The sequence below is a fragment of the Manduca sexta genome, chromosome 22 (assembly GCF_014839805.1).
Source record: "Manduca sexta isolate Smith_Timp_Sample1 chromosome 22, JHU_Msex_v1.0, whole genome shotgun sequence".
Lineage (NCBI taxonomy): Eukaryota > Metazoa > Arthropoda > Insecta > Lepidoptera > Sphingidae > Manduca > Manduca sexta.
In genome coordinates, this window is record NC_051136.1 from 12,646,578 (window position 1) to 12,672,074 (window position 25,497).

At 33.8% G+C, this 25,497-nt stretch overlaps 1 protein-coding gene across 1 annotated transcript; it reads right to left on the bottom strand.

Annotated features, from left to right (window-relative positions):
- Positions 1-4,701: 4,701 nt before the first annotated feature.
- Positions 4,702-6,299, bottom strand: LOC115449532 (raffinose invertase). Its single transcript, XM_030177378.2, has one exon. The coding sequence runs from the start codon at positions 6,290-6,292 to the stop codon at positions 4,808-4,810; it is 1,485 nt and encodes a 494-aa protein (XP_030033238.2). The 5' UTR covers positions 6,293-6,299; the 3' UTR covers positions 4,702-4,807.
- Between the last annotated feature and the right edge of the window lie 19,198 nt (positions 6,300-25,497).

Sequence of the window (25,497 nt, forward strand, 5' to 3'; positions counted from 1 at the left end):
CTCTTTTTGAAGACATTTCTTATGAAAAGAAAGGCTTAGGTCTTACTCACTTAGTTAAACATAAAATTATTACAATTGGCGAGAATGAATCCCTCCTAGCGGAATTTCGGCCACGGCGGCCATTTTCAACGGAGATCAGTCAAGTACGCAGGATATATTATAGTGCACAAGTGTGTGCGCAATACACAGGTGCACTCTCTGTTCCTTCACTCTCATAGTCCGGTGAGACTGCAATCTCATATGACTGGAGAAAGATCAGGCGTAGCATTAACAGCTTTACGTGCTTTCCGAGACAGGGGTATCACACTGCCGACTTCCTGACTCCGAGCTGCAAATAAGTAATTTTTAAGATGGGAAAACCCATCACAATTATTTTTTGATGTTCTGAAATAAATCTGTTGTACATTATCGAACAACCATCTCGATAACATTAACATGGGAAAATATTACATCAAAATCGATTCATTCATTTGAGACCTACGATGCCACAGATACACATCCAAGTTCTAAATGTAACTTTGACGTATTTCAGTAGTATTGTAAGTGGTAATACCCCTCTTTTTGCGGCTGTGGTTAAAAATACCTGACGTTTCCAAAAAAAGCCTTACGAGAGTCAGAGTCACTTTTTTAATGGTCTATTGATATCACGTAAGAAAATGTATTTATTGGAACCAGTATTTTTTTTTTATTTTGTGTATGAAAATATTTGTAAAAACAAACTCGACCGCATACGGAATGTCCGCAAAACTTTTACTACGTGACGACCATTTAAAATAACAGAAAAACACTTTTCATATGTAAACACGTAAACATAACACGTGTTCGGGACATCTACTAGGCAATAACAATATTTTTAATTTCTCGCATGGCACTGTTAATTTCCATACCAGTTAGGCTGGACGCACGCTGTCAGTTATGAATTACGGTATATGTAATGCAAAATTGTACTGATCATTCCCTTTTATTTAACAAAAAACATAGCACAGAACTTGTGTTCTATAGTACTAACTACATTAAACTAGATAAACTAAAATACATTAAGACTAGGTAATCTTCCTTAAACTTATACCCTAATTGAAATTGAATCAAGTATTAGTACATAAAAACAAGCAAAATATTTACTATAATTTTCACTTAATAGCTTTTACTCGCGACTTAGAAGCGTTAAAGATTTTTCCGGGAGAAAAGTCCCGTTATAAATTTTCCTGAAATAGAAAGTAGCCTATGTTCTTCTCAGGGTCTCTAACTATCTCCATACCAAATTTCATCAATATTTGTTGAGTAGTATTTGAGTTTATCGCGTTCAGACAGGCAGATGCGGCGTGGGACTTTGTTTCAAAATATATTTTTTAAAAGGAGCAAGTCCTTAGTACCCGCAACGGACTGTGAAGCTCTCACAAAGAATAAACTTTCCCAGTTTTGGGACATTTTTCGTTGACGCTCCGCTCCTACTTCTCATAGCGTGATGTTACACTCTATAGCCTTTCATGTTAAATGGGCTCCCCATCACTAAAAGAATTTTTCAGTTCGAACCAGTAATTCGTGAGATTACTTCGTTCAAACAAACAAGTAAACTCTTCACCTTTATATAATAGTATAAATATGTATTTGTCGGCTTACACGGTGTATTTACGTCATTATCCTCCACAGCTAGTTACAGCTAAGTATCGTGGGCGTATAAGGGGATATGTCGGTTCAAAATAACAACAAAGTCAAGATTTAGTGATTATAGTTTTATCACCAGAACAATTATAATTCGTCAGTCTATCACGCAAACTTACTACGTAACGCGAGACAGTCCCCACATACCCACAACACTATTCTCAGATGATATTCTCCGCACATTTAATCAAAGCCAACTGCGGCCAACTAGTCAACTACAGCCAATTTTGCTAGCGCGCCACCGCTTATATTATGTCGGCTGACCTCCCCACTACACTCTGTTGTGTAGATTCCATCGAACGCCGATAGGTAGCGTTCAATTCCATTTTACAAATCAATTCGATGATTCCGTTAAATTCCAATAGATGGCGTTGGCACTCTGCTTAAAAATCAACTCTATGTCGCCATATTTAAATAAATATAAATCGTCGACGTAATGGACGTAACGTACTCAATACTATATTGACATATAAGTGTATGGGGCTTATAGTACGTATGTCAAGTTAGGACCGTATTTGTGTTGTTGTGAAGTTTATACATTGTATCTACGTATTTGTACCAACATAATAGGGATTCCATACCTCAAAGGGAACCTTTATAGCATCACATTGTCTGTCTGTCTAGACCTCTTATCTCAAGAACCTCTACGAGGTATCGGGTTGAAATTCATATCGAATATTCAAATGTTCGATCTATTTCATCTGTGAAAAAATTAAACTTATAAATCAACGCGATCAAAAGATATGACCATTTATGACGCATAGATATGTTGCGATTTCACAAGGAAATTAAAACCTATACGGTACTTCCCGTTGACCTAATATCACGATATTTAGAAAGCAGCAATTTCTTACAGCACATTAATGAAAAAATCTGTACTTTAATAACAAAAATAAGCGAATTTACTATAACAATTATATTATTTTCGCTTGGTGCAATAAACATGTCCACTTTGAACGCTTAGATACTTAACCTACAAATTTATACGGATCCCTCGGTGCGCGAGTCCAACTCGGATTATTCCGTGTTTTTTATTTGTGACATGTAGCTTTTCACGATTAAATTATATTTATATAATAAAGAAATTGATGCAGCAACATCCTCAAGATATTTAATTTTTCAAAGTTCATTGTGCGTCTGCCCTAAATATAAAAAGTGACAATATTAATTTTACTGCCACACGACTTTTGAATTGGAAGCCCTTGAAGTTCAGGGATGATTTTTCGAATAACAATTGCAATGAGTATAAGTACTATGTAAGTACTAATTTTGTGGCCGACTGAGAGGTCTCCATGGTACGTCATTAGAGAACTATCGCACTGCCGTATTTCAGGCGATTTCTTCGATGAGGAAGACGTAGCGAATTCACAACGGATGCGCAACAAAACCGCTGCGGTTGCGCAGCGAACACACAGCGGACTCGAAATTCGTTTTAGAGATTTTATGGCGTAGTTGTATTGTGCGCGCCGTACCATTACCGCTCTGAGGTCCTCAGGTTCGAATCTCGGAACGGGCAAAGTTATATTCGGTTTTTCTACTCAATATCAAACCGTAATCTCCGAAATTTGTACTCGATGGGACGATAGGCTCGCCCAATATCAAATCATAGAACACACAAAGCTAAAAATGTTCTGCTTACTCCTTAATATTCTGTGAATTTTTATGTTTAAAAGCAAGTGGGAAAAGTTCTATGTTATATATTTTCGTGTTTGTTTTAGAAAATTTTAGGTGTTAGTTAATTACTCCACGTAGATCTGAAGGTATAAACAGTGTAATAAAAGTATAGTGCACCTCGTACAAGTACGAGACGCTAGATGTCATGCTCGGCGCCAGAATTATGTCAGCTTGTTAAAGTATATACACCGTGTATACGCGAAATCTAGGTATTTATCACGAATTGATTTTTTTTTATAATATAGGGACCAAAGAAGCATACGGTTCACTTGATTTTAAGTACCTCATCACCACCCATTATCATCTATAGTACCAGGTATATATGTGTATAGAAATTATCCGGTTCAATACCACAGTATGAAAAATAGGTGCCCTGGTACTTTTGCCTATCCCTTCGGGAATAACGGCGAGGTGTGTGTTTAATCTTATTGAGTACATACATGTCGATTATCATTCCAATTTGATAATATTATTTCCAGCCTCAAACGTTTTTAATAGTGTTATTTTAATTATTTGGGATAATGTATGCATTAATATTATTCATGAGTAGCGTATATGGATACTAAACTTAATTTTTACTTGACGGTTAGCCTATAAGCCATTTTCGGATTAACTTTAGTCTTCAAATATTTGGGAACAAAATAAATACATTTTCGATTGTATACCTAAGTAAATACACGAATAAATATTGAGTGTAAATTAGGCACCGCCTCTAAAAATATTTTGTGTGTATGTAAACATAACAATACGTATTGGAATAAAGATTTTTTTTGACGGGCACGGCACAATAAACTAACTGCACCTGATGGTAAATGGAATGGGGTACAATAAAAAGTCAATTGACGAGAGATGATTAGCCCTCAGCAGTCGACACAATTTTGCCGTCCTGTTGGAACCAGATATACACAGGCTGATCCCGGAACGCGATACGCTTACGTGGGCCACTATGGCGGGTTTTATATTGTTTGCAATGTTTCAATAATTTCTTATTGACTGTATAAACGGTTCGTCAATTTTCATTGTAGTAGTATTTGGAGTTATTTTTTGTTACGTCATTCTATACTTAACTAAATTAATCTATGACACGGCAACCATAATTGACTATTAAAGGAAATTCTTGAAGTTATCTGGCCTACATTCTTAATTTTATCTCGCCTTGTTCACGAGCCTTGTGCAAACATTAAATATAATTTTATTCATCCTTCGTTCTCTTAACTATTTGTCATTTAGGCATTATTTTTTTGAGACATAACAAATATTTATTTATACAATACAACACGCCTATTAATTAGGGAGATAAAAATTACCTTCAGTGATTAAAGTAAATCAAGCAAGCGGATATTAAACCGACTTTAAAAAACAAGGTTTTTATACATTAAGTATATTTATTCGCAGATTTACAAGACACTTAAATAATTACTTTTTTATTTGAACATAATGTGAAACAATAACTATTACTTTAGCAAGACAATTATTCTTCTGATTCACAACGACAATGAGCCTCGGGGTCTGGAGTAGTACGGCGAATAGAATGCACGGTAAACTTATCAACACAAGTATCTTCTCCAAGGCGAACAGATACGACTCCTTCAGGGAAAAATCTGCTTGTAAACCATACTTCTCCATCACCACAAGAGAGTTCTATGGAGCTTGCGTCAATAAAAATGGTCCATTTGAGGTGACCTCGAGGATCCCAGTGAGTGCGGCGGATTGCGTCATCGCCTCCTCTGTCCAAAGTAATAGTACCATCCTCGTGATCATAACTGATTACTACGTTTTGGCACTCATTTTGAGATTCTATAACTACCTTTATATTTCTTGGTGTATCCCATTTCAGTTCTACTTTCCCTGCTTTGTCTGGTAAAGCGACAGTTTTGCCTGCTGAGGCTTTTCCTGAATATAGTCTTCTTCTAAAAACTTGATCGATCTCTCTAATTGGAGTTTGGATTAGTTTTAAATCTTTTGTCAAACTTAAAGTTCTAGGTAGTGTGAGCATGCCAGCCCAACCATCTGCTCGTTCAGGATAAGCATACTCCCAAGTACTTGCCCAAGCAACGACTATTCTTCTTCCACTAGGATCTTTCATTGTTTGTGTAGCGTAAAAATCATGACCGTGATCTAATTCTCTGAATTCGGTTAGTACTGTGAATGAATGAGTATCGTAATTGAATTCTCCGACGATGTATCCTGCTTGATATAGGTTCTGGTACATATCGCCAACAGACTTTACACCTTGTGGAGAGAACAGAAGTACAAACTTGCCGTCTATTTCAAATAAATCTGGACACTCCCACATGTAACCGAAAGATCCGTTAGATTTATATAATATCGTTACTTCTTGCCAGTTGATCTTGTCTGACGATTCGTACATAACTATTTGTCCGTTTGTATAATCATCATATGCGTTTCCTAAAACCATATAATAAGAGCCGTCGTGTTCCCAAACTTTTGGGTCTCGGATGTGAGGTTGATGGTTCGGCGTGTACATTATTGGATTGTCTTTATACTTCTCTACGTAGACACCGTCAGTGCTGACACCAAGAGCTTGGAATTGTCCCTCAAATGGCATTTCATCAGTAAGATTTACATTTCCAGTATAATAAATGTACATGACGTCATTCTCTACTAGCGCGCTTCCAGAAAATGCTCCCGTTTGATCGTACCACTGGTCAGGATAGATGGCGAGGTCTAAGTGTTTCCAATGGCACAAATCTTTACTTTTCGCATGACCCCAATGAGCTATGCCAGCATCCAAACTTGACATGGGATTGTACTGGTAAAACATATGGTATTCACCTTTGAAGTAGCAGAATCCGTTGGGGTCGTTCATCCAGCCATGCGGTGGCGACAAATGGTACCTCGGGTAGTACCGCCCATTAACGCAACATGACGATACACTACCAAGAAAAACGCACAGCAAAAATGTTGCTGTTTTAATGTACATTTTTGTTCTCATTACTGGTTTCGTTCGCAGTTTCATCTCTTTTATATAGTTGATAAGGCGCTGAACAGACGCACTCAGCGTATTCCACCAGATACGGTTCAATGCTAGCAACGAGTTGTTTGTATATAATTTTCATATAATTATTTTGACACTGACTACTTGAGCTAATGAAGAGGGAATCAGTTGACAGTAGCATCAATCAAATTATTTTTAAACATTCCGTTAATTTTATGTAATGGTCGGAGAGTGGCCAAAATTCGACCGTCGAATTTATTATATTTGTAAAACATATACATACATTTAACTACTTCACTCCTCTGTATGAACTTTAATCATACCAAGTCACACTCGTCTCATGGTGTAATGTTTTTTTTACCTAATATATTTTTCTTTAAATTATAGCTAAATCCTTAATTCGTTTCAAGGACGATGCCCTATAGCCTATTCCTAGATCACAGATATGGTATTTATAATTCATATATTTCAATATATCCTAGTTTAATAAAAATATTTGTATTGTAAGGTATACCATATAGCATTAAAGTGTGTGCGTACCTTTGTATATAATACATAAACTTTAACTGGCTTTTTGATGTTCATCTATCTGCGCAATATTTAAAAAAAGGGAATAAAGTTTTTGCTTCTAGTATTAATATATAACTTCGTTCATAATAATTGTTTCTTTCTTCCTTGATGCAACACTCTTTCAAAGATGTTGCAATTAATTACAGCTTAGTTGTTACGACTGGCCGCAAAATTCATACTAAATATGTCAAAACGAAATATTGTTAGTTTTTTATTGTCATTTTGTTATATTTGGTACATTGTCAAAGTCTGTGCAGCACCTTAGCTTTTCGCCAAACACACCTGTTTGATATTTATCTACAATTTAATGATATAATTTTATTCTACAACGTACCTATTATTATTTGTCATTACTTAAATATTACATTCATGTTATATTTAAGCCCCCATTGAGATGACAAAATTTAGACGCGCGTGTACATTTACATGTATATCGTATGAATTTAGATCTTGACGCCTTGAATAAAATATATAATTATTGTCGTGTGTTTTGTATACTAACTTCTAACGCTTGCTTTCTGAATGGTATTAACATACATGTACGGTGGCATAAATTATGCAAAAATGTATTGATAATTTTCACTTGAAAAGGTAAGAAATAATCTGCCGTATATTTTAAATATTAGTACATAATATATTTTCAGCACACCACACATAAATTCTCGTTTTCTTTTTCGACATAAGACATTTATATCTCCAAAACTATGTTATGTGCTTCTTCAATACCGACTACGAGCTGATTTGGATTAAATTACTGGGATAAAAAGTAGCCTCTGTGTTACATAATTCAGAACATGATCTACTAGTGTGCCAAATTTTATCCAAATCTGTTGAGTTGTTTTTGCGTTTACTTCCAACAATCATTAATAATATTGAGCAGTAATATATATGACTACTCCATTTTTCATAATTGCCCGAAGTCAATTCTCACTAGTAGCCAAATATAGAGCTCAAAAATAATTCCTTGGTTCAAAATTTTACCACAAAACTACGTCAAACTGTGACAAAAGTCTGAGGCGATGAAGCGAAATATAAAGAAAGCAAATGCAAATGATCATAAGTGAACACTGCATTACGATTCTTCGTTAGTTAATATACACCTGGTTAAATGCAATTATAATTTCATTTTAAATTTTAATCTATATAAATATAACGCAAATACAACTCATATAATATTGAGTTTCTACTTAATAATTATAATATAATGAATGTGTCATTTTTACCTTAAATTTTACAAGTGTTGAACTATGCATAACTTGCATAACAAGACTATATCAACTTTAAAATGACAAATTTCATATAAAGTATTTCAGATTTCCATACTTCATTTTACTAAACTTTGTTAAAGCGGGGTAAATGTTTATGTTTTATTTGTACACTAGTTGACCCGACAAACGTTGTCCCGTCTTAACTATGTATTTGCAGCGCGCATTCTGTCAACCGCTGACAGTTATTTCAAACAATTGACAGATACATAAAATTATTATTTTCGTTAAGTTTTCTTAAATTTTTGATTTCGCAATTTTTTGATCTTTTTCTTTCATAAGAACCTTCTCCTGACAGTAACAAATACAACAACAAATAGTGTACTATCGTGCCATCTCTTTCTCACGTACGTAGCGTTATAGCCGCTGACATTCAGTGACGTCACAGTTTGTATGATATGTATTTGTTAGTTTTTAGTTTGTGAAGACGTTTGGATGATTATTGGGAGTAAACACAAAACCTGAACGAATTTAGATGAGATTTTGTGTACAGAATAACGATATCCTTATAACCTATAACGTTAATCCCCTTGATGATCTACATTTATTATGAAAAATACTAAGTTTTTTATTTTATTAAAATGTATTCGTGCGAATTAGCAAGTAACACTTCGTTATTAATCGTATTAAACTAATTAAACAACTGGGATAATATTTGACGGCTGTTTTCACCTGCGTCATTCTATTGTATGTCTTATAAATAACAAAGACAATGGAATTTGTTCCAGAGTAAATTTAATTACACGTTTGAGTGTAGAATATTTCAATGCCTGCCTTATGAGAGAAATGATTGCCAAGTTTAGGAGGGTAACGACTCTTCATAGTTTGTCCATTTTATTAACAGCCTTCGCGTGGAGGGAAAACTGGGGATTATAAAAAGGGACGTATAGGATTTTTAAAAATATCAAGAAAGAGAGATTGATTTTGAAAATCTTATTTTAAATCTGAACAAAAATCTGTTATTTCACATCTGTTTATGTGAGATAATGTAAAGCCTAATCTACTTAGCCCCTTCTATAGAGAAAAAATAATATAATATGAATTATGTAATACAATAAATACTATCCGCCCGTTTTACCTTCGCACCTGAAGGAGCCGGCCAAGGTAATAATATGATATGCCGTAACCTAGAAATGTAACTAATGGTTTACACTCTATAACGTGACGTATACGTTGTATCGGCTTACTATAACAGAATATAAAGAGTCCAGCTACAAATGGCAGATCAGATTAGAAAGCCCTATTCCGTCTACGGAATATTCGATACGGCAGCGCTCTAAGGTCCTGCGTTCGAATCCCAGGGCAAGCAAAGTGATATTTGGGTTTTTCTGCTCAGAATCAGCCCGGAGTCTGGAATTCATGCCTGATATGGCGATAGGCTCGCCCCGTATCACATCATGGGACGGAAAACACTTGGCAAAAAGTGGCTGCCTTGGTTGCGCCTTATACGCCTTGGAGGATAAATGCGTGATGTGTGTTTGTTTGTTACGACTAAGGAAGCAAATCCAATTTTTTAAATTACGAGCATTCCAATAAACTACAACTTTGATAGCCCTATGGGTAAACAGAGGAATTTTTGATTCCTTTACTTATACGGTTAACAAAGCTGTCCTCCGATTAGATCGCCCGTAATTGCAAATAGACGGATATGCCCCCGTAGACGGAATAGGGCCTCTTGAGCTTACCTTTACTGATAGAACAGGCGGAGACCAATATTCAAGTCGTAGATTTCTGTTTTAATTGATATTAATTCTTATTTTAATTCTGTTTGTGTTACTTTTCGTTCATCGTGTTTGCTATTACCAACTTGATTTGAGTTTGTACACAAGGGAAAACTGAAAATGGAAATGTTTTATTCCAGATAGATTGAAACGATTATTATGAACCGCCATAAGAATGGCATGCGAGCGCAATTACCGGCATATTGACTGGCGAGCTTTTGTAAGAGAACAACACTTAAAAGCTCAACATTCTGAATTGCCGACATTTTTAAATTAGAAGGGAATCAATAACTTTATAGAATAAGCACTAACAATTGTTGTTTCTAGGTCCGTGAAAAATAAGAAAATCAGCAAAAAATCTATAGGTCAATAGAAAAGTTATAGGTTCTCGAAGTGCAGTTATCGTAAAAACACATTAATTTACTTTATTTATGACTCTTTATTGCATAAACATAAGCGGCCTAGTTGGTTGTGTAACGGACTGTCGAGACGAATGTCCACAGGTTCAAATCCTAAGGGCACGCACATTTGACTTTTCCAAAGTGATATGTGTATTCTTTGTGAATTATCGCTTGCTTTAACGGTGAAGGAAAACATCGCGAGGAAACCTGCATACCTGAGGAGTTCTCTATAGGAATTTTGAGGGTGTGTGAAGTCTACCAATCCGCACTAGGCCACCGTGGTGTACTGAGGCCTAGCCCCTCTCAGAAGCAGAGGTGGCCTAAGCCCAGCAGTGGGACAGTATATAATACAGGGCTGATATTATTATTATTATATGTTATTGCATAAACGTATATCAGGGTGAAAACATTTTATTATATTCATTTAAGCAAAATACAATTGGCAAAATGAAAATATGAAAAGTGTTGACGTTAAAGTTACAAAATTAATTATTTATTCCTGTTGCAAAAAATATTATTTTATCTTTAGTATCCAGCGCACACCTGTGCAAACAAAGATTCGACAGTTAAGGTGTCCTCGAATATAAGACGAAAATATTTGTTAACTAATTAAATGTTACTTGACGTAGGTATCTAAATTTATTCAGTTTAATTAGATATATTTTGTATATCATTACCCTGTTATACTGGTGGTAGGTCTCTCATATGTGAGACTCCGCCTGGGTAAGTATCACCGCAATGTCTATTTCTGCCGCCAAGCAGCAGTGTGTAGTCACTGTTGTGTTCCGGTTTGAAGGACATTGTAGCCAGTGTAACTATTGGACATAATGAGACTCAACGTCCATGTCTCAGGATAGAGAGCGCAGCGGAATACCAAACAATACCTCGTAATTCAAAGTGTTGGATGGCAGTGGCGAAGGGTGAAATTTTTCAAAAGGTAACCCGGTGTGAAAAGATTTTCGTCAGTTAAGATATCGGGAGCAATTTATGGGAAAACAAAAACTAAGACAACGAATTAGTCTTGATTCGAAATCGACTAACGTTGACATACCTACTAAATTACCTATTATGCGTAAATAATTGAAACATTTATAAAATCGAACAATAAATGTAGATAATTCGCCTTCCATTAATCACAAATATAAGTACTTACCTATTAATTTGTTATAACAGCAACAAAAGTAAGTATTAAAATTATAACCACACTACCTCCAAATAAGTATCTGTATTTTTTTTTTTCAAAATAAAACTTTGAATGTAATTACCCCATATAGAAATAGGTATCACGATCGCCGAACAGACCAACAGTTTAAAGGTATTTACATGATAAACGTATATAATTATCAATTTAAATAATCAAGAAAGGTTATTCGTTAACTTTTGCTTGTATCGTTTTAAATTCAGTAAAATATAATAAGTAAGTATTTATTTTCTTCTAACACAAATTTTGTGTCTAAAATCAAAAACTTTCAGATCTACTTTTAATATTTAACCATCTAAATACTAATATGTGAAATTACAGACTAATAATATACTTACGTAAAGGTAGACATTAAACTGATCACAGGTAGTTAATTCCATTATAATACACATTTACTTGTAGTTTCTAAATAAACAAAGCGCTGGTAACTAAATATTACAAAACTATCAAAAAATAAAATGAATATCGCCTGTCCCTATTAACAATGTCGGATATGACATTTTACGGATTTTGGTTTTATTGCATTAATTACCCTAAAAAGGTATTTTCTTTCAGTAGATTTAAGAAAAAGTTAAATTTTCTTCATAGTTTCTGATATAGCCACGTTAACAAAGTCGTATAAGGCACGGCTGTCGATTAACAATGCTGGATGTGTAACTACTGACATTTTTAGCGGGATGCGAGGGAAGGAGGCGCGCGCGGTTGTGCCAGTACGCACTATGTTTCAGGGGCGTATACACATCACGTGTTAGTTTTGTGTTAATTCGTATTATTTAGAGTTTTTGAATTTAATATCAACCAAAATGATAAGCAGCTCAGCCTGTTGGATAAACCTTGCGACTGAACAATTTGAAGAGCAATTTAGAGCTAGTCAGAAGGTTATGGATAAAAATATTGTCATCTAATTTAGATGAATAAGAAGAAACTGGTAAATTATTTATTATAGATATTTATAAACTTGCCTTATCCAATAAATAGTAAAAAAATATTGTGATATCATAGTAATATTATAGCATGTTAATTAGTAAATGAAATATATTTAACTGTCCAATTAAAATTGTATGTTGTACCATATATGACATTATTCACTAGCATTTGTAATACGAATTATGTCAGTAGTACCATATCCGACTTTTTTGTTAGTCTAAATATTTGTCCAGTTTGTAGGATGTTGCACTTCCCACATTGTTAACCGTCATTTGTTATATAAATAATGACGGTAGTACGATATACGACTTTCTTGTTAGTTTTAATATAAATACAACTTGTCATATGAGGTACTTTCTACATTGTTAATGATATATATCGTAAAACTGTTAGTGGCATATGGTACATATTGCTTTGTTAAACGATAGATGATATATTTTATGTGTCGGTTGTGGGACTAAAAAAAATATTTGTTAATATTGCTATAATAAAATACAATTGTGGGATTATTTTTTGCCTGCACTGCTTTTTTTTCTTGGGCTCTGTTTAAATTACATTATTTTTACGCTGGTGTGCCTACTAAAAAAAATTACAAAAAGAGTTATATTACTTATCTTATTTATAACTTCTAGTCTTAATTATTGCTTCTTTTTCAGCTAATCGAAAATTCCCGGTACCAAATAGTAATGATTTAATTCAGTTGCAGGAAATGCTTGGATATGTAATTAGTGAGAATTACATCTTTAATCACGAAAATAATAAGCCTGTTGTAACTACATCTACTAATTTTGTTACGCTATCAGATAATCTTTGCTTATGAATATAATATTTTAGATAAGACTCCTATGCTAGCGCCACATTTACATCAAACCTGCTATGACATTTTCTGCGTAACGTCCAATGAAGATAAATATAATCGCAATCTTGACTAGCCATGCTTGTATGGCAACCTATCTACACCTTCTGTAACTTCCATAATAAGTGCTGATACACCCATCTTCGCTAAAAGTGTTCAAACTCGCCAGTCTAGTTAGTTTTAAAGATGATAAAGGTAAGAAAAGACTACAGTATCCAGAGAATTAAATATTAATGAGAGAAAGAATCAAGGATATGGCTTTACTAAGTTTTGAGGAAAAAAAGTTTAAGGACAGAAGTTCAAAGAAGCATATAAAGTAAAATGTCGTTAGTGTAACTACTGGACATAATAAGACTTAACATCTCATGTCTCAGGATAGCGAGCGCAGCGGAATACCAAACAATACTTTGTAATTTAAGTTTTTAGATGGTGTTTTTACTTATTATGGGCGGTCATATCGTTTACCAGGCGAAAGGCAAGCTCATCTCGTCATTTAAAGCAATAAAAAGAAAATGTTCCAGAAAATTTAATAAAAGACAGATCACTAATGTTTTTAATCATTTTTGGAAAATCGCCACACACCTGAGAGGTCTTTAAACACAATCGGCAAAATATATTCCACTATTTTCTTCCCAATAAGAACAAAAGCTTTACATAGTGGAATAAAGTCATTAGGTTTTGGGTCTAATAACTGCACTCGGCAGAACAGAAAAAGAATGCGAAAGAATTTGGGGTGACAATTACCCATAGATTTATGGAGGAGGGTCATACTCAGAACGAGGGAGATAGTGTTTATTCCACTTTTGAGCGTGCTAGCGAGCGAAAGCTCATTTATGTACCAGAAGAATGGTATTGTCTCGTTCGTTGGACTAAAGTACAAGGTAAACCTTATGTAGTGAAACAGATGACAACTCCCGATATATTTCATTTTAAGTCTTTGTTGGCTACTAAAAATTGAAATTGAAAAAATACAAAAGACTCAAATAAGAGAGGTAACAAACAGTACATGCCTGTGCATGTACTGTTTGTTAGTTACAGACAGCTCTATGATAGGATTACTGTTTGTTAATCCTATCATAGAGCTGTCTCAATGATAGGATTGAATATAAATATAACTTGGAAGATGGATTGAAAACTACAATTGTATTGAGATCTGGTACCCGAAACACAGATAGACTGTCTCGTGAATTTCAAATCAAGCAAGCTTATGATGGGAATCTTCTCATAATTCATGATAAATATAAAGATTTGATGAATCCATGCCAGAGTGGAATAATCCCGGAAAAGTACCACAGCTTTTATGAAAACTTAAAATTTGGTAACAATGCTCAAGAGGTACGTGACACTATTTCAGAAGAGGGGGATAATTAATGATAAGACTGTCTATGTTGTTAATTTTAATAATTCATTGCCATTATTACGGTCATATTAGGTTTAAGGTTGATTGTATTGCCATTTTGTTCTTTACTTATTTTAATAGACTTTGTTGAAAACGTTGTGATTATTTTTGACAGTTTATTTTGTAAGTTTTTTGTTTTATAGGTTATGGTCGTTTTTATTTTTATTCTACAAGAATTATTTTATAATATTTAGGAAAACCTCTATTTTTCTACAATAAATATTAAAAATAAAATAATGTACCGCTATTAAGACTGATTCTCTAATGTGAGGCCTGAAATGTGGTAATATACTTAGATTTTATAATTAGTACATACATAGATATAATATTGATTTCGTTTTCTTACCAAATTGTAATAATACAATACTTGTGACTTTAATAAGGTTAATTCAGTTTAACATTCGTGATTTTATTATGTATAAAAGTAAGGTAATTTTTATTTGTATCCTTTTAGAGTATTTCTTTAATATTAGTCATATTTGAAAAAAATATATATGAACAAATCATTATAAAATTGTCTTCTATTAAAAAATATATTAAAATACGACATATACTTGTCTGGGTGTTACAATTAACAAAGATGTATGCGGCACTTACAACGAATAATAAATTAGTTTGTCCAAGTAACTTTGTAGGATATGACAGATCCGACAAATTACAATGAATCCTGATCCGTTATGAAAGTCATTTGTGAATTTTCACATATTAAGAAAAGAGAAAATAATATTGAATTGCCATGTACATACGCTATTCAACGTATATTAATGTATTATACAGTTTTATAAACCTAGCTCGTATACTTAAAAAAATATAAGCAATTTAAACTTTGACGCGCTCTCCTGTAAAATTGCTAATTTGCAGTTCCGACTCTGTTAATAGGGACAGGCGATATGACAATTTACAAACACCGCAACTTGGTAGCATAATAAATTATGACGTTTAATGGACGTAAAAAGTGACAACTATACAAAGTCGGTTAACGTGAAGCCGAAAATGTTCGGGTTCCCTTTGCCCATATCTTCCGCGCGATTCCGACAAACACTGGCATAGAAAGTCATACAAAGTGCTGCCATCTATATTAAAAACATACTACGACATTAAGCCGCTTGACAGCGGGTTACCTTAGGCCAGTGGCGTCACAATTTCACTTTGGTAACGGAATTTCTGGGGAACTAAATACAAGGTGCGCCATCTAACGTTATTTAAAATAGGTAATCGATATCGATTAAATTAACAAACAACGGGCTATTCGCCGATAGATGTCATTATTAAGTGATCATTAATTAATAAGTTAAGCTATTATAATTATTGTCCACTGTCTGGTATGTTGTAAATTTATATTTGCCTATTAAATGTTTTGTTTAGTATCACCGAAAACCTAAAAGGGAAGCCGGTGGGAATCGGCTTGTATGGACGCTTCGCCACTGTTGGATGGTGTTTCTTTTGTTTATGGGCGGTCGTATCGCTTCCTATCAGGTGTACGGCAAGCTCCTCTCGCCGTTCAAAGCAATAAAAAAATAAATTAATAATACCTATGTCTTAGGTCGCAAGCACGCTGTGTACAGGCAACTTCTAACAAACTGCTCTAGAAATTTGTATGGGTAGATTATATATGAAGAGGTTGTAGGAAGAAGGGTACACGTATGCTGGCAAACCATTCTAAAGCCTGATAGTGCGGCACTGATATTGAGTTTCCGAATCTTTAGGTTCGCGCCGCAATGGAAGACTCTGTCAATCTGTGGTTCCGCAAATCAGCACAACGTGTTCTCTCTCTAAATTTATGCAGAGTTTATATCAGAGTTATCAATATATCACAGCTTTGACATTTATTTATAAATAACAATTCCCACTGCACATTTATAATGTTATATCTCTTCATCATGCCCCATTTCATTTTGTTGTAATTAAAAACTATTAGTCTATAAAAGATATAATATTGAAGTACTCTTATTCATTTACACACTGTTTTAAAAATCAGTATTAGATACTCCAACAAAGGCAATCCATTGTAATCTCAACGCACTTTAATTTTTTAACTGCAATATATAACGTTATATTCACTTAATCTTAGCATTTTCAACAGAAAAAAGATTTTAAGAATATATTTCAAAACTGCGAATTTATCACAATCTTCAATAGTATGTAATCACCAAAATTTTAACTATTTTTGACGATATTTCAAAATTGCTAGCGGTGTTTACGAAAGATTTACCCCCTTATTCATAGACGTTTTTTATCGAACGATCGAGTAAGGCTGTGATAACAAGTCTGTTTCTCAGTGCTGACGGCATGGCAGTCTTCGCAGTGCATAGACGTAGGGCCGTTAGGATTGGCTAATATTGAAATACAACAATAATAACCAATCACAACGGCCCTATGTCTATTTCTCAGTGCCGTTGGGCACTGAGAAACAGGCTTGTTATCACAGCTTTACTCCGTCCTTAGATAAAAAACGTTTATGAATAAGGGGGTTAAAATTTATGTTCAGAAAGATAAGTAGAAATTATTAAAAAAGCATAAATTCTCGGAAAGCTTCTTAGCGTTTATTAAAATTTGCAGCCAAGATTGTTTCTACTTTATAATGGCAAAGTGCAAAACTTTTTAACATAATGGATAGACAACCTTCATTTACTAACATAAATATGAATACATTGATGATTTTTTGAATAATAGATATATAAATTTCGCTAGAACGTGTGGAATGATGTTGTCAATCTAATCAAAGGCTATGTTGAAATAAGAATAAATAACGAAACAAACAAATACGAGACTGATATTTACTTAGATATATATGGACTGCCTCGGTGGCGAAGTTGTATTGCGTACGCGGTACAACAGATTCTGAGATCTGAGTTTGAATCCCGTATCGGCCAAAATTATATTGGGTTTTTCTACTCGGTATCAGCCCTGTGTCTGGCATTGATGCCCGATATGACGATTGCTTTCTATCACATCATGGGACAGAATACTCTTGTCGAATAGTAGAATGTCCTGATTGCACCTAAGCATCTCTGGGGATAAATGTATGTATTTAGTATGTTATGTATTTCTAGATGAATACACGGCTTAATGTAGCCAGCGTTAATTAAACCTTGCCTTGTTGAAATGTAATGCTATCGTAAACATTATGATTTGAAATTCAAGGGAATTATTATGTGACGGTCCTTTACAGGTATTTGAATGTTAGATTTAGATAACAATGTAAGATCTAATTGGTTTGATAAAGTAGGACTCCCTTTTAATCTTTGGAACTCTCTCTCTTCTTGACTAATGTCCCATATGGTGGTGGAGTCAGACTTCTTCACATTTTTCTTCCACTTCGCCCTATTCATGATATCATCGTCGGAAATATTGAATGCTACCATGTCGCGTTGCAACACATTTGCCCACGTAGTTTTTGGTCTTCCTCTAGGTTTTTTTTCAGGAATGGATAGTTCCAGTACCAAACAGGTTGGTAGCCAACGTAATCAGATAGTTTTCTTTTCTCTTGTCAACAAATGTTACATTTTAAATGAATGAAACCTTACCTACATATTCAGGGCCCCATCTTATAGGGGTATGCAGAGACTATTAAGCACCTGTCCTACGATCTTGACACATCTCATTTGCGTGTTCCATCTTCAAAATTCTTATACATTTATACCTCATAAATTTCACAAAAACTTTGAAGACACATAATTTGTTAAGCCTTGTCGGATCTTAAGAGCTAACTTTTCCCTTTCGAATCATGAAACACAATTTGCATTCACAGGTCAGACAAGCGACAAGTTACAGTTCGAATTCAAAGAATTAGGCCCCTTTCACAAGTTTCAAGTAAATTTATTTTGAAGGTTCTCATATTTACCCATATAGCATCGGAATGTGTGCCGGCAAACATGAAAGCTGCATGACATTACGCGTGTCACGAAAAAATAACCTTATTATGTAGTATATAATGTTATATTCCCGTGACACACATAAATGTCATGTAGCTGTCGTGTTTGCCGGCAAACATTCCGATGCTATTTGGGTTAAACAACTAATGTAGGTAATACCCATTTTATTACCATTTATATGGGAGCATGGATTAGAATGTGACTTTTATTTGGTCGGCTTATACCTTTATGTGACGAGGAGCATTTACTTAATTGTGAAACGGACGCTTAGTATTTAATTTGATTTGAAATTTTAATATGGCGGTAGGTTCAACTCCTACAACATTGGGATGCCCTTTTTTAAGGTCGACAGCATATTCCTAAATAGTTTTGTTATTTTAAGTATTTAATATTTATACAAGGTGACCCTTACTCTATTTATATCTATTCTATTTACTCTAAGTAAATACACAAGTAATTGTATTATGATATCTCACTCACTATAATTGTAAAGTAAACATGAAATTCAGCATCCAATACTCACAGTTAAATACATAGCTTGTATGTGAAGAATTCAAATACAACATAATATTAAAAAGTTTTAATTAACACGATTCTTAAAATATTACATACTATTGTATGTAATATTTTAAGAATCCAAGTGATAACTTTAAACTACAGAAAAAATATAACTTTAAATTGTGAGGTGTTGTGTACGCATGCGCTTTACTTCCCCGAGCTTGAAGCCCGACGTCGTCAGTCGTCTAAAAGCTCTCGCGGTCAGCACTATATGACCTCTCGGGAAAAGTTACGGAAAACTTCGCGATGTGAAAATGTGTTGACAATTATTTAACTTTGGATGAAGTGTTCATTGGATGATAACGAAAAAAATATATAATTAAGTGTAAACAGAACTAAATAAGTGTAATAAAGATAAAATTAATTGTACAGTAAAATGTTTTTGAACTTTAAAACTATTGTGTAACTTATTGGGGATATGGATTGTTATAATAAATGGATTAAATATATTTCCGAATAATAATAACTAAATAATAATTAAAAAGTGTTTAAAAATTGTAATGAAAGTGTTTAAGTGACGATGTGAGAATATTGTAGTTGTTGTTTGTGATCCCGAAATAAATTGTAAGTAAATAATAAAAAATAATAAATAAATGATTAATGAATTAATATTTAAAAAAAAACTGTTTTTCGAATTTAATCGCGGTTTTTATGCTATGATTTTCTCCCGACATATCGAAGACTGCTGAGTAGATCGGACCACCACCAACTAATAAATTTACAAAAGTTGTATAATTGTAAAATGTAGGTAGATATTGTAACTTTGACTTTTTGGATGACCAACATTTCAGTCCGTCCCGTAAACACGAAGGCTGCAAGTCTTCGAAATGTCGGGAGAAAACTATTTATTAATATAAAGTCAGCAATAAAATCCACAAAATAGTTTTATTTTAATGTCTAACACACGCGTAAACATAAGTAATAAATTATTCGATTGTTTTCGAACGTGTCGACAATTTATCATAAAAGGTACTTTAAAGACTATTATAGGCTATAGTTAAAATAATGTGAACAAACCTTCATAACATACTTAATATACAACTAAGCCCACTCGTATCTCTAAATAAATTGTTCATTGAATTGAAGTATTTACCAAATAGACCTATAGCCCTTGATTATTTAAGGCGCAAATTAAAAGCCTGAATTCTTTTTAGGTAAGTTATTAAAGTATTACCTCAATGGTAATAATGAATCCTTCATGAAAAAAATCGTATAATATCAACTTAACTTAGGATTTTTATTTATTTATTAAATTAGTTATCGGCTTACAGACTAATGACATATCTCGTAAATATAAAAAAAAAAACTATAATAGCTAAATTAATTTAGCTTATTGCAAGCCTCCAATCAAGTATAATCATCATGTTACAGAATACAAAATATATTGTTTTAAAACACTCCTGCATGCGTCTCATCATATATATTATGGCGGCCAAGCAAAAATTCAAGCTTGGTTTGGGTGCCTTTGGCAAATGCTGATGATTTCTTATGTTTACGCGAATGTTAGACATTTTTAGTATTTTAATTTTCTCCCGAATTTTGGAAACTTTGCAGCTTTTATAGTTAGTCAGTTCAGTCAACCCCGTGACCATGAAGGCTATAAAGTTTACGAAATATCAGTAGAATTAAAATATAAATTTATGTGATAAAATCTAAAAAAAAATTTATTTCAATAAACAGTGATAAATTATAATTGTTTTGTGAAATGTGGAAAAATTAAAATTGTCTAGCTTTTCTAGTTTTTAAACGAAACGTATTTTCAAATGAGCTTAACTTTTATGTAACCTTTAGGAGTATTGAAATTTGATTAGGTCATAAAACAGTGGATTCACTTCAGAGGTATTAAGGTGTGACCACACGCACTTGTGACGGTCGTATTCGGTTTTTACATTTGAACGAGATATTTTTCGGTTTCATTACATGTTTTTTTTATTATACAAATCCCAAAAAACAGAAGATGTAAATAGTTCATGAATTGTCAGAACGCAATGTCCCTTTTTGCCGTCGAGCAGCAGTGTGTTGTCACTGTCGTGTTCCTGTTTGGAGAACATTGTAGCCAGTGTAACTACTGGATATAATGAGACTTAACATGCCATGTCTCAGGATGGCGAGCGTAGTGGAATGCCAAACAATACTTTGTGGTTCAGGGTGTTGGATGGCGTTTCTTTTGTTTATGGGCGGTCGTGTCGATTATCATCAGACGCACGGCAAGCTCGTCTCGTCATTCAAAGCAATATTTTTTTTTGTTGTGTCTGTAAAATGTTGCATCCATTTTTCCAATGTTAGGTGATACCGAAAGCGGGGAACGTAGATAAAGTACAGCTTCAGACTAAGTTATTAAAAGCTCTATGATATTTCTGATCTGGTCATGAAAAGTGGCATACCTAGACTGTAAAAAAAATAAAGTTCGACTTTAAAGTCGGGCACACATAAATAATTATGAGTATTTTACAATACGGAAAGAAAACACGAGTGCATTAATTTTACATCAATGGACATTCGACACAACAGTGGACACTATTTGGACTCCACTCCGCATGCCATCAGGTACAGTAGGGTGACTTTGCTGTCTCCGATTAAAAATAAAACACTAGCACTTCATTAAAATATATCGGTGGATATAAACGACACTATAAACATTAAAACACACACACTTTTTAATTCATGAATATATATTTTTTTACACTAAACACTGTAAGGAAAGTACACGCCCTCGTCATTGGGATTGCACCGTTATGAACGACGTTTTATAATATAGGCCTTACATTACATAAGTGAGTTGTTCACGCAACTGTAGAGTTACAGGCAATTTCATAAAGCTGTCGTTGGGAGCTATAAAAAGTAGGAATTAGACAAGGCGAAATTAGATTGTCGAGGTCTGTGGGCGTTTTAATGATGTGTAATATTTAATGCCACGTAGTATGTATATCACTCGTAGGTCTCTTATATGAGAGTCCGCCTGGGTAGGTACCACCGTAATGTCTATTTCTGCCGCCAAGCATGTGTGTAGTCACTGTTGTGTTCCGGTTTGAAGGATATTATTACCAGTGTAAGTACTGGACGTAATGAGACTTATAATCATGTCGCAGGATGGCGAGCGCAGTGGAATACCAAACAATACCTCGTAATTCAAAGTGTTGGATGGTGTTTCTTTTGTTTATGGGCGGTCGTATCGCTTACCAACAGGCGAACGGCAAGCTCGTCTCGTTATTCACAGAAATAAAAAAAGCGTTGTAAACCTGTCCTGGGTCTTTCTGGGTAACCTACCCAGGTACCCAGAAGACCCAGAATACCTGGTACCTTACCAGGTATGCTTTAACAGTAGGGAAATGTAATGATACCTTATGTTTAAACAAATTTTCGACGTTGTTAATTAAGGGATCATTTTTAGTTTTTTTTTTTTTATTGTATTTATGGCTTTATTAAATTTAAATATAATAACTGGGTGTAAAAGATTATTCCTTTCAAATGCCTTTATGTAATTGACTTTTTATTCTTAAACTATCATTTAAATCTATAACATTTTACACATAACCGTTATTTCCCCCAGCGCGTACACAAAATAATGTTTGTAAAACATGTTTACAAGTCCGGAAATAATGATTTATTATGTTTACGCGAATGTTAAACATTGAAATAAAATGATTTTACGGATTTTATCGCGGTTCTTATAGAATAATTTTCTCCTGACATTTCGAAGCTTGCAACCTGCATAGATCGGACTATTAACAGCTAAAAATTTTAAAATGTTGTATAATTGTAAAATGTAGGTAAATATTGTACCTTGACTTTACGGATGAACAACCTCAGGCCGCCCCGTAATCACGAAGGCTGTAAAATCCGTAAAATAGTTTTATTATAATGTCTAACATTCGCGTAAACATAAGAAATCATTAAAATTCTAATTTTACTTTTATTATTTTTTTGGAAATTGTCTCGTTTAGTGGGAAGTTGTGTTGGCATTCCGATTCTTCAAAAACTTATACATTTTCTTAGAATTTTACTACTCGTTACAAATTTGTTTATTCTAAGCCAAATGTAAGTATGTATGCCAGGCGTACCTTAAGTAGTTTTTGGCCACCTTACACCTAAAAATAGAAATGCTTTCGCCTCCCTTCGCTTCGATGAAAGGAAGAGGAAGCTAGGGGGTTCACCAAGTATCCTAACTAATAAAAAAAAATAATGGTTTCATGCCTTAATTACTCAACAGATGATGAGAAAAATTGTTTATACCAATGTTGTCAAAAGTACTGAAAAGGACATGGAGCACATCTTCTCCTATACATATAAAAATGAATCCCTATTTCCCTTGGTCACGCCATCACGCGTGAACGGTTGGACCGATTACACAAATATTTTTTTTGTTGTGTTTGTTATTGTCAGGAGAAGGTTCTTATGAAAGAAAAAAATCAAAAAATTGCGCGAAAAATTAGAAAATTTAGGAAAACTTAACGAAAAGTATTAATTTTATATAACTGTCAATTGTTTGAAATAACTGTCAGCGATTGACAGAATGCGTGCTTTAAATTCATAGTTAAGACGAGACAACGTCTGTCGGGTCGACTAGTTTCATAAATATAAAAAGTACATAGATATTGTTCCTGGAGGATAGAAATTGATAAAATCGCTCTCATACCGCGGGCTGGTGCCTCTACTTGCAAATGCAAAAAACTATTAATATGTTATATGCTCCAAAAACAGATTTCGGCAAATTTGATCTAGATAATTTAAAAGCAATGTTTCTATCCGATTTCATAAATAAACGTTTTGAATATGAATATGTGATAAATATCGGTTAAAAATGATACAGCTTTTTAAATTTAACTCTTGAATAATTTAATTTGATTTTCAATTTTTCAAGCTGATGTAACAAATGATTATTTTGCATAATATGTATTTATTAATTAATTATTCTCTGATTGCTTTCTAAAGTTTATGCGTATTCTTTATGAATTATCCCTTGCTAAAACGGTAAAGGAAAAACATCGTGAGGAGACCTCTATACCTGAGAACTCCATATGAACTTTGAGGGTATATAACGTCTGCTAATGTGCCAGCGTGCCTAATCGGCTAGGTCTAATCCCTCTCAGTAGTAGAGGAGGCCCGTGCCCAGCAGTGGGACAGTACTTGATACAAGATAGGTATTATTATTAACCTATAATAGCTGCTGTATAATGATGATCATGATCATGATTATGGTGATGATAACAACGATATAAACTTCATAATTAATGAATGTACTTTGGGTTATATCATAAAAAATCCAAACTAATTTAATAAAGTTCTACCTTGAAAAAGTTTTCAATGACATCGACTGAGCTTTGCACTAAAGTGAGTTTGACAGAATTAGGTCCAAAAACGCTCTAACTTTGTAATAGACTAGATTAGACCAAAAATGTTTTGAATATGTTTTGAAAGGTGACTTTTACCTAGACCTTTTATTCGTAAATGACATCGTAAAGAGATACTGAAAAAGTGTGGGATATCTCTAACATTTAATTTTGTAACATCCATTCTGAGAATACAGCTTTGTTATACTTTGTGTGTAATAACACAATTTTAAATGAATGCATTTATCAATTATAACCCTAAGTACATGCTGGGGTATTATTTTCTTCATAAACCTCAGTTTAATTAGAATTTCTTGCGCTATTTCTTATTGAGACGATAATATATTCCGAAGCTGTAATAGATTCATGACGTTTTAAAATACCTTGTGAAAGACTGTTTGAATAAAGACAATTTTGAGTTTTAGTTTGAATGTATACGGGATATATTAGAATTATAATGAGCATTTTACAAAATAGAATGTGGGATTTTTTTTGTATTGACACGGGAATGTGACCCCATTGTACCTGATGGTAAGTCGAGTTGCGTCCAATAGAATAACAACAGATGATTACCCCTCGGTAGGCGATGCAATTATGCCGGCCTAGTGGAACTGCATATATATATGCTGATCCTGGAATGTGACCCATTTCTACAAAAAAATATACTATAAAAAACCACATGCTTTGTTTCGCGTGGATTCCTCCTCCGTTTTCGAAGTCGGTTAAAAATTTTGGCAATAATTACTGTTAATGTCGAGAAATTCTTCTTAACTCGAATAAATACCTTTGAATTTTCACTGTATCGGAATTCGCAATATTCTTAGTTAAATTCTATTGTCTCGATGCTTCGAAGAATTAACTATTACACAAGTCAACAAAAAAAAAATGTTTTTTTGTGTTTCTGTTCTTATGCTTGAATTCTGATTCCGCACATCGATAAACACTCGGATATCCATTTTTAACTCTTAAAGTTTGCTTTTGTCTGATTTATGTTGATAAGTTGAAGATTTTAATTGATTCTTATGAGCAATAGGCGGTAGCATTTTGATCATTTTAATTGCAAATTGTGAATTATGTCTGAACGGCAGTAGTGAGTGTT